A 15,792-nucleotide genomic window follows, 5' to 3' on the forward strand; every position below is an offset into this window, starting at 1 on the left:
CAAATCTCAGAGAGTAGCTCTTACACTACGTGGTTTTGCCTCGTTCTTTTATGTTTTTATATGAAAGTAACCTTCAATGTAGTTCTTGATTAATCTTACGTTCTCAAAATAAGAACGTACAACACAAACAGATGCATGGGGAAACTGCAGCTACAGTCTTATTTTAATCAATGGAGACTTTAATGAAATGAGGCACAAAGATTAAAAAAAAAAAATTAAATGGATTTGTCAACATTAAGGAGAGAAGCTGTGGCAAAAAATAAATCTTAAGTTAAGTAATTTGCACAAGACTTTCATTATGTGGGAACCTTGTGGAATTGAGAGTTATCCTCGAGCTTCTACATTCCCCCAGAACTGCATTAAGTGAAGAGATGAGATTAGTTTAGCCAAAGATTGGATTGGACATGCCTCCAAATTTGAACCTCTGTGATACTCAAATAAAGCGTGATATAACACTACTAGAGGCTAAAATGTCCAATGCAAACAAGAAAAAAATCCTGACCAAATTGATTGCACGCTCTGCACAAAAGACTAACTTGAAAAAAATACTTTAAAATATTAATTCAAGTCATTAAAGAGAGGTAGCATACAATGCAAATCAAACCAGTCTGAAAGATTTTAATCATGAAGTGGCCAAAGGACTTACAACGTATGAAATGTCCAGAAATGACTGTTGAATATCCCAGATTCCCTTTTTGTCCATTGTTTCAGAGAATTAACATCAGTGTGAAATGTTACATTCTTAAACAGGAAAAACAGGAGTTGAGGAATTGTAGAATCATGAGGATAGAGCAGACGGGGCACTAGGTTTGAAAGATTGAAGACAGAAAGCAAGAGGAGTAAGAGGTGAGAAGGCAGAGCGTGGTCATTGCTGCCTCTGGGCTGACTTGTAGATAACTACAATTCCCCTGGTGCATCTCTGCCTCTCACCTCTTTAACTCGTTCTGTAGTTCTCATTTTCGCTGTGACCTCTGTGACCGTAACCTCCGTATTCCTTTCCCTCCGAGCAAACTTTGCATTACTCATATTTCTCTTACTATCTCCTCCTGATACCCGACCTCAGTTATTGTAACTCCTGTTCTTGTCTAACATAAAGAAAAACAACATCATCAATGACAGCAAAATTAATTTCTGTGGATTTGTCTTTTACGTTAGTGTTAGGGGTTAGCTTTAGTAATCACTCCAGATTCACTTGTAATGCCAACCACAACTTTAGAGCAAGAGGGCACGCATATGGTGAATCAATTCCGCTACTCAGTGTTGGTTATGTGCCTGACCTTGGAAACTGTCAAGATCTTCTCTGTGGTAGATTAAAACCCCATTACAATTCTAATAGCACCAATTAGGGGCGTTATTTAGCTGTGTCTTCCCCAAAGTCCCCCTTCAGTGCAAAGGGAGAAAAATTATTTATCTTTCGAATACTCCAGGTTAAATTATCGGTATAAATCACATTTGAAGAGAGACATAGAAAAAATTAGAGCAATGGGATGAGAAAAGTTCTTCATGGCATGAGCAGAAGCTGTGTAACATTCAGTGAGCAAAAAGATAGATAAAAAGTGTGATTTGAGCAGAGATGTAGGTCACTAGAATGACCATATTTTTATTAGCACGGTTGTAGATATCGATTGTTGGGTCATTGAGTTGGCATCGTAGGGAGAACTTAATGAAAATGGAACCTAAGTGATCACCTGTTATGTAATGCAGTTACTCTTTATTACTCTGAGATAAATATGATAGATACACATTCATGTCTGCAATAATATGAATCGAATATGCTGCTTCATCACTGAGACCTTACATATGGGGTTACTGTCAGATACTCATACATTTTAATTTTATTACAGTCTAAATAGATAAATATGATACACTGATGTTCTCGTCTCAGTTAACGATCTTTGGGTACGCATTTTTATCAGAGAAATCCATAAGGTCAACTCGGAGGCCGTGACACACAGATATCACAGATTTTATAATGAAGAAATAAAAATGATGAGTTCCCAACCCGGTGAAAGGCCTTGACTATGTGTCAAAATCTCTCCTCCCTCCTTTGTTTCTCTGCCAACTTCTACTTGCACGTTTTACTACAGAGTGGAAGTCCTTTAAATTTGCTCAGTCCAGAAGCCAAAGGCAGAATTCAGCCTTAAAATTAAAACAAAAGTTCCTTTAAAATACGCTGTCACACTCAACGTGTGGAGAGCGACCAGAAGTGGGATTATGGCCTGTGTTGTGCACCAGGTTATGATACAAGACACCAAAAACAGGTAGGCTAAAGTTTGTATGATAAGTCTGTGATACACTTTCTTTTTTCTGTCTGCCCTCACGTCTGCCTACATGATCTCACTCTAAGTGGATGCTTTTGTGTGGTAGGAACACCACTGAACTAATCAGCAAGACGTGCTGTCATGACACGCCAACTAAATGTTCCCCTATCATCATAGTGGCTCGGCACGGAAGAGGCTGAATGAGAGTTTATGGGTGACTTTGGACAGATTGTCTCAAAGTAGAACTGAGAGGAGATGTCATGTGACCTTTGTCCATCAAACAAACTGACCCTAGCATGCATCATGTAGACAAACTGTAGAAAAAGTTGGGATTTTTTTTTTTTCAATTCAACCAGTAGACCATGCCTTTTTTGAGGCCCTGAATGCACATGTTTTGAATTGGTCTATTACAGTGCAGATGCATATATTTTATGATACAATGATACCTCAACTTACAAATGTCTCTACTTACGAAATTTTCTACTTATGAAATTTCCCAGCAGGAAAATATTACCTCTACTTACAAAAGAAATTTCGACTTACGTAATGTAAAAACACAGTATAGGCTGATACTCCAATAATAACACAGTATCGGCTGATACCCGAATCTCCCACAGGTTCCTGAACGCAACATTGTCATAGCTGCTCTGCCATTGGCTATTACCTATTACGTATCTTCCTGGCATCTCATTGGCTGAGAGGGATGCCACTCCACCTCTGTGTGGAGCTAGAACGGTGCTTATGGAGTGTGTCGGCATTTGGCACTAGACCCGTGAGGCAGTCTGATACTTTTGCGCAAACATAATAACTTTTTGAGTATGTATTCACTATGGACCCCAAGAAAGTGATGGAGAAAAGAAGAAAAGAAAAGACGAAGAAAAGTTTTTTTGTCCACGCAAACAAAGCAAGAGATAATAGAAAAGCATGAGAAAGGGATGTGTTTGGTTGATCTCGCCAAAGAATATGGCCGTAATGCATCTACAATCGACACGTTATTAAAACAAAAGGAAGCTTAAGGAGTTTAAGGCGTCACGTGGGTGGTTGGAAAAGTTCAAAAGGAGGACTGGAATTCACTCTATTGTTCGGCATCGTGAGATAGGAGCGATGAACCAAAGAGGGCAAAAAACAATGGGGACAGCAGTTAAAAGGTAAATGACCGTCATTATTATTCTTTACTCTGTTCTTTGTTTTTTACATTATGCACAACTCTCATTTATTGTGTAATAATCTAATCGTAACATGTATTTGTTACATGTTTTGATTTTTGTTTGCATGTTTGCATTTTTATGCTTTATAAAACATTTATGTCGGAATTTTTGTGGGCTTGGAATGGATTAGGGCATTTGCATGGAAAACGCGTCTCTACTTACGTAATTTTCTACTTACGTAATGTCTTCCGGAACCAATTAATTTCGTAAGTAGAGGTACCACTGTATATAAAACATCTACAATATTTCGTGTTGAAACCTCCAAATCCAAAAAGAGTTCAAATATATAATAACAAACAATGGATAAGAAGAAAAATGCTCAAAATTTAAGATGTATAATTAGCAATTTTTTCCCATTAGCAAACAGGAAAAATTCATTTATCAGTATATATTCAGGTTGGTTTTCTATCAATCAACCGATTAAGTAATTATATACACATTTTGTCTTGTATGGAAATATTTCACAATAAATGATGATTTGCTAACAATATTATGTGATTGGCCATGTTTTAATGTTGCTTGAAATGATTTTGAGAGTGTGCCATGGAAATCCAACAGCAGCATAAAATATGGGCCAAGTATTATTACCTTGTCACATCTCATGAGGCCCAGGTAGCGAAGGGACTTGCTGCTTTGCGCGATTTGTGTGGCTCCCTGGTCTGTGATGTCCTTACACCAGCCAGCATCCACGGTTTCTATGGTACTGCTGTACTGGCCTATTGCTATCAGAGCTGTGAACACAGTTCAAAATTTGGGGAGTAGGGGTTGAGGAAAGGGAGGCAGAGAAACAAAAGATGTTAGTTTCACAACCAGTCCCATGGACATCTTGTAAGCATCATCTTCCTAGAAAATATCAGTATGAAATCAGCATTAAATGACTGCAAGTCACCTGGTCTACTGTAACACATAATTCCAATGTTTACATAGCAGAATAAAAATGTATACACACAAAGACGCACAGACACAGACATGTACAAATCTCTTGAACAACCATTGCTTGTTCGGGCTGCTGCAGGATTCACGCATTACAGTATTTGCATCAGTTCCAACACTGAAGGGCAATGAAACTGTGCCAGAGTAAAGAATGACTCCATGCCAGTGTATCATGTAATTGTGTGTGTGTGTGTGTGTGTGTGTGTGTGTGTGTGTGTGTGTGTGTGTGTGTGTGTGTGTGTGTGTGTGTCTCTGTGTGTCTCTGTGTGTGTGTGTGTGTGTGTGTGTGTGTGTGTGTGTGTGTGTGTGTGTGTGTGTGTGTGTGTGTGTGTGTGTGTGTGTGTGTGTGTGTATGTGTGTGTGTGTGTTATGTGTGTGTGTGTCTATTTACCAATGCCAGGGCACAAACCTGTGCCAGGATAAAGAGCATAAGCCAAAACAAATATCTCTTAATGTCAGGGGCTCAGTAACACCTGGTACAATGTGAGCACACATACCAGCACACATACAAAACATTATTGTTGTAGTTTTTTTGTTCTAAATAATGTATATCTTGCAAAGCATACAAATTAAAATGTGCACATAACAAACAAGATTAAATGTCTTGTTATCTCAATAAAGTCATCTGCCGCTATATTAACACACAAACACACACAGACACACACCAATCTTTTTCATCAATCTTTGACCCATCAATTGTTGAGCAAATGGAGGAGACCGGCACTTCACCAGTCAATTGATAGTGCTGCTCAGTGATCGATTGGCAGGGCCTGCGCTTTGTTCTCCACTCTCACAACCATCACTAATGAGAGTGGGAAGAAAGACGAAGGAGTGGTGAAGATGGGAGGAAGATAAAAGGAGGAGGGTGAAGACAGAAAAAGCCTTTGACAGCAACTTCAAATACTTACTTAGCCCTGATATTGTTTTCTCACTTGTAGAAATCCGATTCACTTGAAACTTTCTCACAAACAAGTCTGACTCAAAAGTCTCCACTTTAATAAAAAGGGAACAATTACTTCAACAAACCTTGTTATGCATTTCCCACCTCACGTCTGCACGTCTATCACAAGTAAATTTCATATAATCTCCATATATTAAAGAATTATATAGCAACAAAGCATGCAAACTGCCGATATTTGACATATGTATGACTCGAATGTGTCTGGGAGTGTGTGAGAGAATGTATGTGCATATATACAATATGTGCCTACGCTGTGGGGAGGAAGCCTTTTCCCACCGGATAAAGGAAATGAATAATCTTGTGCTTTTTCAATCAACTGCATGTATTTAACTCTCTTTCCTCTTGTCTAGTTGGAGCTAAGTGAGTCTACTCTAACCACAGAAACACACAAACACACACACGCACACACACACACACACACACACACACACACACACACACACACACACACACACACACACACACACACACACACACACACACACAGTATGTAACATATGTAATATATAACTTTGGGCATTTGGTGTGCTCCACATGTGGTTCCTTTTGTACTCCATGCTCTTGGATGTCATGCATAATGGCACATTATGGCTAAACAGGCAGTAACATGACTTTGAGGATACGCCATGTTTCAAGTAAAACAGCACCATAGGGAAGAAGTGCCATCAGGCCAGATGGTTGAACAGCACACAGAGTAGCCATGTTGTTTTTTGATGATTGGTTAGTGAGCGCTCTAAAAACGGAGACACTTGTTTTTTGTGTGTGTTTTCATATGTGTACTTGAGTGTTGTTGAATGGCTTCCTGTCTTATTCCCGCTGTATTGCACATTCCCTTCATCTCAAAATTACCGGGGCTTAGACCTTAGACCCAGTAGATACGTGTCTACTGTGGGCAAATAGGCAAATATGTTATCTGATCATTTCCTGATTGGAATACTGTACTACTGTCAACTTACTGAATCAATAATGGCAATTTGCACAAAAAAAGGCAACAAATAATAACCATAATTATAAGTTTCTTATGCAAATCACATAAGATGGAAAATGGAAAGTTACACCATTCTTTTCTCAGAATGAACCAATAGTTGGAATTGTAGAACTTGTTACGTTAGTCTTTCAGAAACTTCATCAGGTTGTCATTACAGTCTAATTTCTGTGTGCACTCTACTACCCTCCACACGCTTTTGATCTGCTATCAGGAGACTGTAAAATCCAGCTACTGCCAGTGGCAAATGGAAATCATTGTCTACTTCTGCAAAGGAGAGAAGCTTTTAAGGAAAATCTTTTGACTGAAGTCAAAGAGATTTGTTTTACATGGTCAGGAAATGACAAGAAATTGATGCTTTTGTTTCACAAGATAATGGTGAAGCGCACAAAACATCTGTGACACTACAGCAATGATATACAACTTTTATTTGTGTGTAAATACATTTGTTCTAGATCACTATCAAAATGACAATGTAGCTGTAGCTGGAAAAAGAAAATTTTCTGCATGGTTACGTCAAAATACTAAACGTAGTACATGATGCGCACAATACAACCTGTATGCACTGCTAGTTAAATCATTAGAAGAGCCTCAAGATTTACAGTTTTAGATGAAATAATTGTAAATTAAAAGCAACAATGACAACAAAAGACAGTAGAAAATGTATGTAAAATAATATTTTACTATATTCTCTATTAGATAATATGTCTTTTATCACTTGTGAGGTGATAAAAGTCTATCACAGTTGAGTGGATGATAAAATTTCTTGAAGCTAACAGGGTTAACCAACCATCCTAAATGCAAACACAAAACCTTTTGACATAATGTGGAAAATAATAGGCCTGTAACTTTATTCATCATTGGATTTTTAAGATTGTAATTTACTGGGTTAATTGTTAGCGTTTTAGTTAAGAGAAGAACATGAAGCGCTTTCTTAGTCAGTTACTAGTATCAAGTGAGATGGTATAACTATTCCATTAGTTGACTCTCACCCAGACAACCAAAGTTTAAAACTTGAGGCTGCTCTTTTTTACTGTATGTTTTTAGCAAAGAATTTGGGGGGGGGGGGGGGGGGTATCATAATGGTCTCTTGTGTAGAGGCTTCTGAGTCAGTGGGGGAGGAGGGTTGGCTTACTGGACAATTTTAGTTGTCCGGAATACAATGCAGCACTATGATGAAGGTATAACCACTGGAAAGTTCAACAAATTGAAATACAATAAATCTTAATCTATACATTGTCCAAATACTTGGTGTTAAATGACAATTGGAATGCTTGAAAATGTTCAAATATAGGCGTTTTAAAAATCCTTTGAGAGACCACATAGGAGACCATAGAAGCAGGAAATTGTCTTTCCGGATTGAAAATGATTTTCTGATTTAGGAATAGATGGAGCGATATGCAAGAGAAGTTAAAGGTAGAAAAGAGGTTGGAGAGTCAAAGGAGAAATGAGAGGAAATTCCCATTCTGGCAGCAGGGGCAGTGACTGAGTGGTGACTACACAGTCACAGACGGTAATGAGGACACACTCTGCTGGTCTGCCTGAAAATGGCTTTAGGTGTGTGTGTGTGTGTGTGTGTGTGTGTGTGTGTGTGTGTGTGTGTGTGTGTGTGTGTGTGTGTGTGTGTGTGTGTGTGTGTGTGTGTGTGTGTGTGTGTGTGTGTGTGTGTGTGTATGTGTGTGTACACACACACACACATTAGCGTGGATTTGAAAAAAAACTGAGAGAGCGAGTGAGACAGAGAGATTTACTCTAACCTCTGACATCACTCTTTATAAGACGATCACATTTAATTTGACTTTTACCAAGTCTGTAATTTGGGTATGAAACTATGTCATCACAAAGGGCACAGGCGGAGATCAGAATTAAACCTACTTCAATTAAGTTTAGTTCAGGAGCTCTTAGCATTTGGGCCAACATATTGCCTTGTCAATCAATCATCAAATAGTAAATCAATCAGCAGATCAATACTAAGTGTCACAGACCCTTTAGTGCTTTAAGAAATGGTTTTAAAGAGATTGCAACATCTTACAGTTGGAAACAATGTAATTCTTTCACAAAGGCATTCGCAAATATCAGAATCGCTTTCAGTTAGAATCCAAGGTGACAAATGCTGGGCAAAGGTGAAGCAAAAATCCTGAAGTGTCTGTGTTTCATTGGCCCATATACAGTGCGCCCTTGCCTATTTACACATCAACGCTCGCAACTTCCCCTCATCGAGGATTTTTGGTAGGCAGTCACGTGATACCGTACGCGCATTCTATTGGCTGATGTTATCCGAAAGTGTGCTGCGTTCTGTGAGTCTCGGATTTACGTGAGACACAAACGTGCTTTAAACAGTGGCGTGTGGTAAAAGTTCATACAGATTGAAGGTGCTTTGATATCAGTATGGGGAGGTTTCATAAATGTTAAAATGACTGTAAATAATAAGAAAAATAGTTTGTTGCTCTATCGCGGAATTCGTTTATCACGTGTGGTTCCTGGAACGCATTAAACGCAAGGAAGGAGGATGCACTGTATTACATTCAGACTAAGATTCATAACCTATTACTTTCCCACATCAGGCGCAAGCACACACCATAAGTAGTGGATTTATTCAAACATAGAAGCAGTTCTTTGTCAAGCTAACTACATTTTTGACAGCGGGGTCAGGAGATGGTCAATCCTGTGATGACCGCAACGTGAGAAGAAACTTTCCTTAATCAGCTTATTCTTCTGTCTCTATACCTGACCCCAGAGCTTCAGGGGTTAAGCATCTTTTACAGCCTTATTAGATATCATCTTATTACATTTTTCTAAATGATGGTATGCCATTATGGTCATCGTATTTTTCTAAAGTCATGCCCATGCCTGTCTGCTGTAACCCTATACGCAATATTTTAGCTGCTGATGAGGACAGAATGCTTACAAAAGACATGATGGCATAAGGTAAAGATTTATAGTGAGGCAGTGTGTGCATCCTGCATGTGTATATGTCAGAAGAGACAATATAGAAAAGGCTCATTGTTGTAAGCTGTTGTATTTAAGAGAGCACTGCTGCCAGTGTTTGATATAAAAAACATTCATTACATTCTTTGTTTTGCATTTAAAATTTCAGCCTTCACTTTACCTCTCCAATGCATCCAAAACGCTAAAATCAACAGAGAACCCTTCAATTCACATTTCTTTCAAAGGAAGTGTAAATTCTAAGGGATGAAAAAGCTGTTTTTTTAAATGCGTGTGTGTGTGTGTGTGTGTGTGTGTGTGTGTGTGTGTGTGTGCGTGTGTGTGTGCTAACACTACTGGCGGATGACTCTGTGAGAAACTGTCTTGAATTTTACTTCAGCCAAACACCTCTCATAAGAAATATTAGAAGTTTCATCTTTCATTCTGTGACTGCGGTTGAGCCTCGCTCACAGACAAGCTGGCTATTTAGAATTGTGCACTGGAATGGCATTCGTCTGCCTTTTGTTCAGTTAAAACATAAAAAGGCATACAGACAGGTTGTTATTGCATGTGGGAGTTTACCATATGTCTGCACAGCATAATTGATGGCCTTTCCTGTGCATAGTGCTCAAACTGCAAATCCATTATCAGAACTGCTTTCCAGTTATACTTTGTATGATGCTGGTATGAAGCTATTTAAATGTAACTTAAATATTACGTTAGTCGCACATTCTTCCCATCTCAACATCTTATTCATAAAATGTTATACAATTGATGTGAACACATAAGATGTGTGAGTGGGCGTGGATTCTCTCAACGTCACCAACTGTAACACTGACAATGACATGCTCATTTGAACCTGATGTGTACTGAAAACAGCAATCTATGGTACTAGAAAACATTAGCTTATATTACTCTCACAGTAGTGTGCTTACATCGGTGCAAATAAAAATGAATGAGGACCACATGATGCAAGTGCCAAACTGTATGAGGTGACCATAGAACCCCAGTAACCCCATAAAATGATCACTTAACCCTTTTGATACCCCTCTGACCTGGCCAAGCATTGGCTTCACTGTCTGATTGATTAGTACACTACATTTATCTTCAACGTACTCTATCGAACAGATTAAGAGGTGTAACAACTGCTGTGAAGGCACGACAACAATACATCGATTCAAAGGGGTAATCTTAAGTCACAAGACTAAAAAGAAAAATTCATACAAGAGAAATAGGAGAAAGAGTAAATGAGAACGGCAGAAGTTCAAGGAGGTGATGTTCTTTGCCCTGACATTTTAGGATAAGGCAATCAAAGGCCAAGGGGACTGAAATGAGCCAAGCTCGGCAGATAAACACAGGAGAGAGAGGACTAGCAGATTGAGGGCGACACAAGAATGGGGGAGGGCACTTTGTGGTTGGACAAGCTCGATCTGGGAAATTAATTAGCCAGAGGGCAGGGAGAAGGCAGTGTCCCTTGTTTGGTGTGTTTTTGTGTGTGTGTGTGTGTGTGTGTGTGTGTGTGTGTGTGTGTGTGTGTGTGTGTGTGTGTGTGTGTGTGTGTGTGCGCGCACGCGTGTGTGTGTCTGAGAGGGAGAGAGAGAGAGAGAGAAAGAGAGAGAGAGAGAAATGGACATGGCCATTTTCCCAATCCTCCTCTGAGCTGATGTAAACCACACACACATACATGCGCGCATGTACATGTGTGTGTGTGCGTGTGCATGCGTGTGTACGTGCATGTGTGTGTGAGAGAGAGAGAAAGAGAGAGAGAGGGATAGGAAGAAAAACACAAAAAAAAGAAATCAGCAGACTCAGTAATGTTTGTGAGCGCTAGAGACAGAACAACAAACAGGTTACTTCGGAGCTTTATGGTGGTCTTGTATCAGCACACGCACGCACGTACGCACGCACGCACACACACACACACACACACACACACACACACACACACAGTTTTAGTGGCTGATGTGTGATAACCTTGTTGAGGGGATGTGAAGTTTGTGAAAGATTGGAAAGGTGAATGAGAAATAGTGAGACAGAGATACAGAGAAGAGTGATGGGCAAGGACAGATCGACAGAATGAAGGGATGATAAGGAGAGATGGAACTATCACAGAGGTGACATACAACAGGCTTTCGCATATGGCTGAGATCAGGCACTCATCTCACACACACACACACACACACACACACACACACACACACACACACACACACACACACACGGGCGGCACACACACAGGTCAACAAGACACTTAACAAGGCAGATAATTTGTCTAGACACTTGTGTTGGATACACGATTGACTGAGATAAGAGCAGGCTGCTTTTTTGCAAAAGAGAAATTAACTTATATATTCAAAGGATGACTTCCAATTGGCCACACTTTCAACCCAATCCTCATAGGAGCTTCAAATGCTGATACCATTATCACATTACATCAAGATAGTTCTGGCACATGTGCATGCTAAACTGAGTGTATGCAGCCAGTCAGTCAGCTGTGCTCTGTCTGGGATGCTCTATGCACTCTCTCTGGAACCCCTCTTCTGTAAAATCCGCAAAAGCATCGACGGTTTGATTTTACCTGGTGTTAGAGAGAGCATTCTTTAATCTGCCTATGCTGATGATGTTGTTGTTCTTATCGAAAACCAAAAGGATGTTGATGTTTTGGTGGGTTTGACAAACTCATTCAATGTTTTTCCTGCTACAAAAGTAAACTGGAACAAAAGTGAAGCCCTTGCTGTTGTTGAGTGGCATGGCAACCCCCCGGTTCTTCCTCAAAACTTGTGTTGGAAGACTGATGGTCTCAAATATCTCGGTGTGTACCTGGGAAATGAGACAACAACCAGGAAGAACTGGGCGGGCGTCATTGAAAAAATAGAAGGGAAACTTAAAAAATGGAATTGGTTGCTCCCCAGAATGTCGCACAGAGGTTGAGTTTTAGTGATAAACAACCTGGTGGCCTCACAGCTGTGGCACCGCTTGGCCTGTATGGACCCTCCATCAGGGTTTCTAGCCCAAATCCAGACCAAACTTGTTAACTTTTTCTGGGATGGGCTGCATTGGGTGCCTCAAGGGGTGTTGTTTTTATCAAGAGAGGAGCGGGGACAGGGCCTCATCCACCTGGCTAGCAGAACAGCCACGTTCATCCACCTGGATGCTACACTGTTTTTAATGGACTCCAAATTTCTAAAGTTAAACGGTTTGCCTCCGTTTTATCATGGTGTTTCTAAGTCATGGGCCCTATTTAAAAGCAGCCCAGGAAAAAGCTCTTGACTCTCTGTTCTGGTTACTGAAGGAACCACCAGTGGAGCCACACCTGGGCTGTCTGCAGCGCTTTGCAGAACCAGGACCATGACTCTCCAGCAGCTGGTGGACAACGCCGGGCCTGCGTTGGCAGGCCTGCGTTGGAAGGCCTGCGTTGGCGGATGCCCAGGCTGTGAGCTCCCTGCTGAACATCCAGTCCACCAGGGTGGCTCAGAAGGTGCTACAACTGTGGAGGCAAAGACTCTCCGGGAAGGAGAGAAGCTTTTCCCTGAGGTCCACATCAGTCCCCTGTTTGGAGAGCTGGAGGGTCCTCTCCTCGGAGATGAACGACAAATCAGCCTGCACACGGCCAACAAAAAAATACTGTACAAACAATGTGTAAAAGTAATCAACAAGAAAAGCCTGTGTAACAGAGCACCCACTACCTGGGCCAACAGGATGACGGGATATGGACCTGATCCACAGTGGAGACTTCTGTACAAACCTCCCCTCAAGAAAAAAACAGCCGACCTCCAGTGGAGACTTTTACATGGTGCCATCGGTTCCAATGCCTTTATCTCTGTTTTCACCCCTGCGGTGTCCAGCCAGTGTCCCTTCTGTCCCCTTCGTGAAACAGTCTTTCATGTTTTCAGTGAGTGTGGGAGACTTGCAGTGCTCTTCACTCTTCTAACGAATGTTTTTAATTTGTTCAGTGAAAATTTTAGTATCAGGAAATTCATCTACGGTGCTGGGTACAATAAATTGAATCAGAGAAAGTGGCAGCTTTTAAAATTTATTTCTGGAGAGGCAAAACTTGCAATTTATGTGACCAGGAAGAGGAGAATTGAAAACAATACTGTTCAAGAAGCAGCTACTGTTTTTTGCTGTAACATCAGATGTCGCTTAAAACTAGAATTTGGTTTCTATAAATTGACAAAAGACCTGAATAACTTTAGGAACATCTGGTGTCACAAAAATGTCCTATGCACTTTAGTTGATGACCACCTCACTTTTGCAAACTTCCTGTTATAATGTACTAATTTTTATATTGTATTTCCCTTTGTTTATTGGTGTTTAGTGTTTTTGAGTGTTTAGTGTTTTTGAAGTTTCATCTAATGAAAAATTGTCAAATGTTCTAAATGTTCTAAATGTGATTGAAGTTTTTTTTGCAAAAAATCTTCTTCTGAAGCACTTTAGTGCTTCATCTAAAGTAAAATTGCAAAATGTTTGAATGTGATTAAAGTGTTTTTGCAAAAAAAAAAAAATCCTCTCTCTAAATGAAATCAGATTTTGTACGTAACCTTGAAACACGCTAATGGACAAAAAAAAACAATGGTAAAAACACAACCTCCTTTGTGAAGGTAATTAACCAGACAGCTCAGGTGTAGAACTTGATAAATACAAATTACAAGATATTTTCTTGGTGTAAATGCTATGTACACATTTCAAAGACAATGTCAATAAGCGTAATGCTTACATGGATTCAACGCACACATACACACACACACACACACACACACACACACACACACACACACACATACACACACACACACACACAAACACACGCACACACAGGGGTTCCCAGTACCATCAGCAGTAAAAGCAGGATATTAAGCTCTATCTCAAACCAACTGCACCTCTGCTCCTAAGCACCTCTTCTTTCTCCTGTGAGGATATTAATCCACCCCACCTTTCCACTCTTGCTATCTCTCTCTCTCTGTCCATCTCTCTCTTACATTCTCTCTTTCAGTATGTTTTGAATTGCCCACAACAAAACAACTGCTGTCCAGTTCTGACAGCACAGATGGAAGTATGAAGCTTAACAACATCAATTTGAAATGAGAAGGTAAAAAGAGGATGCGGGGAGGACGTGAGCAGGAGGAACAAGGACGGAGATGAAGATGGACAGCATCATAGTCACTGGATTTTTTTGCATGTGTCTGACTGGAATTAACGTAGCGTAGCAATAGCTATGGCTTTGGTTATGGATTACAGCTAATCCTTTAGCATAGGGACCAGGTCTTAAAGGTAATTACACGCTTCTACTAGATCCAGACCCCAGAAGTGGGCCTCTCTTACATCACGCTTATTAAAATCCAGAAGGAAACTGACTGTTCTTACATACTGCTTAGACAGACTACAGGTTAAACCATGGCATCCTCTGCTAATCTTAATACTGTTTGTACTTTCAGGTGGGTATAATAGCATCATTGCTGGGATTGTGTTTTAATTTCAGGTCTTCTATATCCCTAAATTAGATATTTGCAATCGCTATCATTACATGCAGTGTCAATTCCATAAAATATTAAACATCCCTATTGGGGGATGGACGTGACACAGAACACACAATCAGTGTTGCAACTGTCCTTCTTTGCCTTATCTCCAGCCATTAACAGCCCACTTTGTCCTCGTTAATCCCACTGTAATGATTAACCAGAAGCACGCTTCCCCTTCCCCTGACAAGAGCTCACAAACTGCTCAGATCACCAGACAGCGTCTGCATTAGGGGTTTACTTAGCCCCTTAAATAACCCTAAAAGAAATGACCCAATACTAATGAGTTACACAGCAATTAGGTTAGTAGACCATTAATAATAGGCAGACCCATATATGGAAGGTTCCTTCCCCGCTTCTTACAAAAGAATAAAAACGGACAAGATGTCTGACAGATGTCTGGATTGTGATCAACCCCTAAACAATTTAAAGTGCTGGCTTGCAAGGCAAGAAAAAAACATAGAGTATGTAATACAATATTAGCTCTTGTCTCAACTCGGAGCTTAAATATCTAAAGAGTAACTCTTATTTCTACATGACTATATTTAACCTTAACATAAACCTAGATGAAAGTCCTCAAAGCACAATTCCTGTTTGATCAGCTTACAGGATCTTTCCTTAACAGAATGATTGCTCTTACATAAAAATGTACATTATCAGGACAATGAAGAATATCTTTCCTGTAAATTTATGTCTGAAAAGGCTGCAGTGTTGTTGGTCCAATGCCTTCAATTTAGTAAAATGTGTTGTAAGTCAAAATACAAAAAAATGAAAGAGGAAGAAAATTAAGAGCTATAATGTTTTGACAAGATGACATATCACCATTAGGAAAATACTGAGGCCAAACAAATGAAAATGAAAATAGATAATTAAAATCTGACAGGAACCTCTCAAAAGAAAAGTAAAGGATTTGAACATGGGAAAGTTAAAGGTACAATTTTCAATGTGATGGAAGCTAAAAAGGCGTACAGTGCACCCTCGCGCATTCGCGCATTAACGCTCG

The 15,792-nt window shown here is 39.9% G+C and overlaps 1 protein-coding gene across 1 annotated transcript in view; it reads right to left on the reverse strand.

The window, feature by feature from the left end:
• The window catches only part of fbxl17 (F-box and leucine-rich repeat protein 17), a 207,662-nt gene that overhangs the window by 11,160 nt on the left and 180,710 nt on the right, over positions 1 to 15,792 (reverse strand). The window contains exon 10 of the mRNA XM_068311194.1: positions 4,058 to 4,200. Coding sequence (XP_068167295.1) covers positions 4,058 to 4,200 — 143 coding nt within the window. The remainder of the gene's footprint in view (positions 1 to 4,057; positions 4,201 to 15,792) is intronic.

Source organism: Antennarius striatus, chromosome 3 (assembly GCF_040054535.1).
Source record: "Antennarius striatus isolate MH-2024 chromosome 3, ASM4005453v1, whole genome shotgun sequence".
In the NCBI taxonomy this organism is placed as follows: domain Eukaryota; kingdom Metazoa; phylum Chordata; class Actinopteri; order Lophiiformes; family Antennariidae; genus Antennarius; species Antennarius striatus.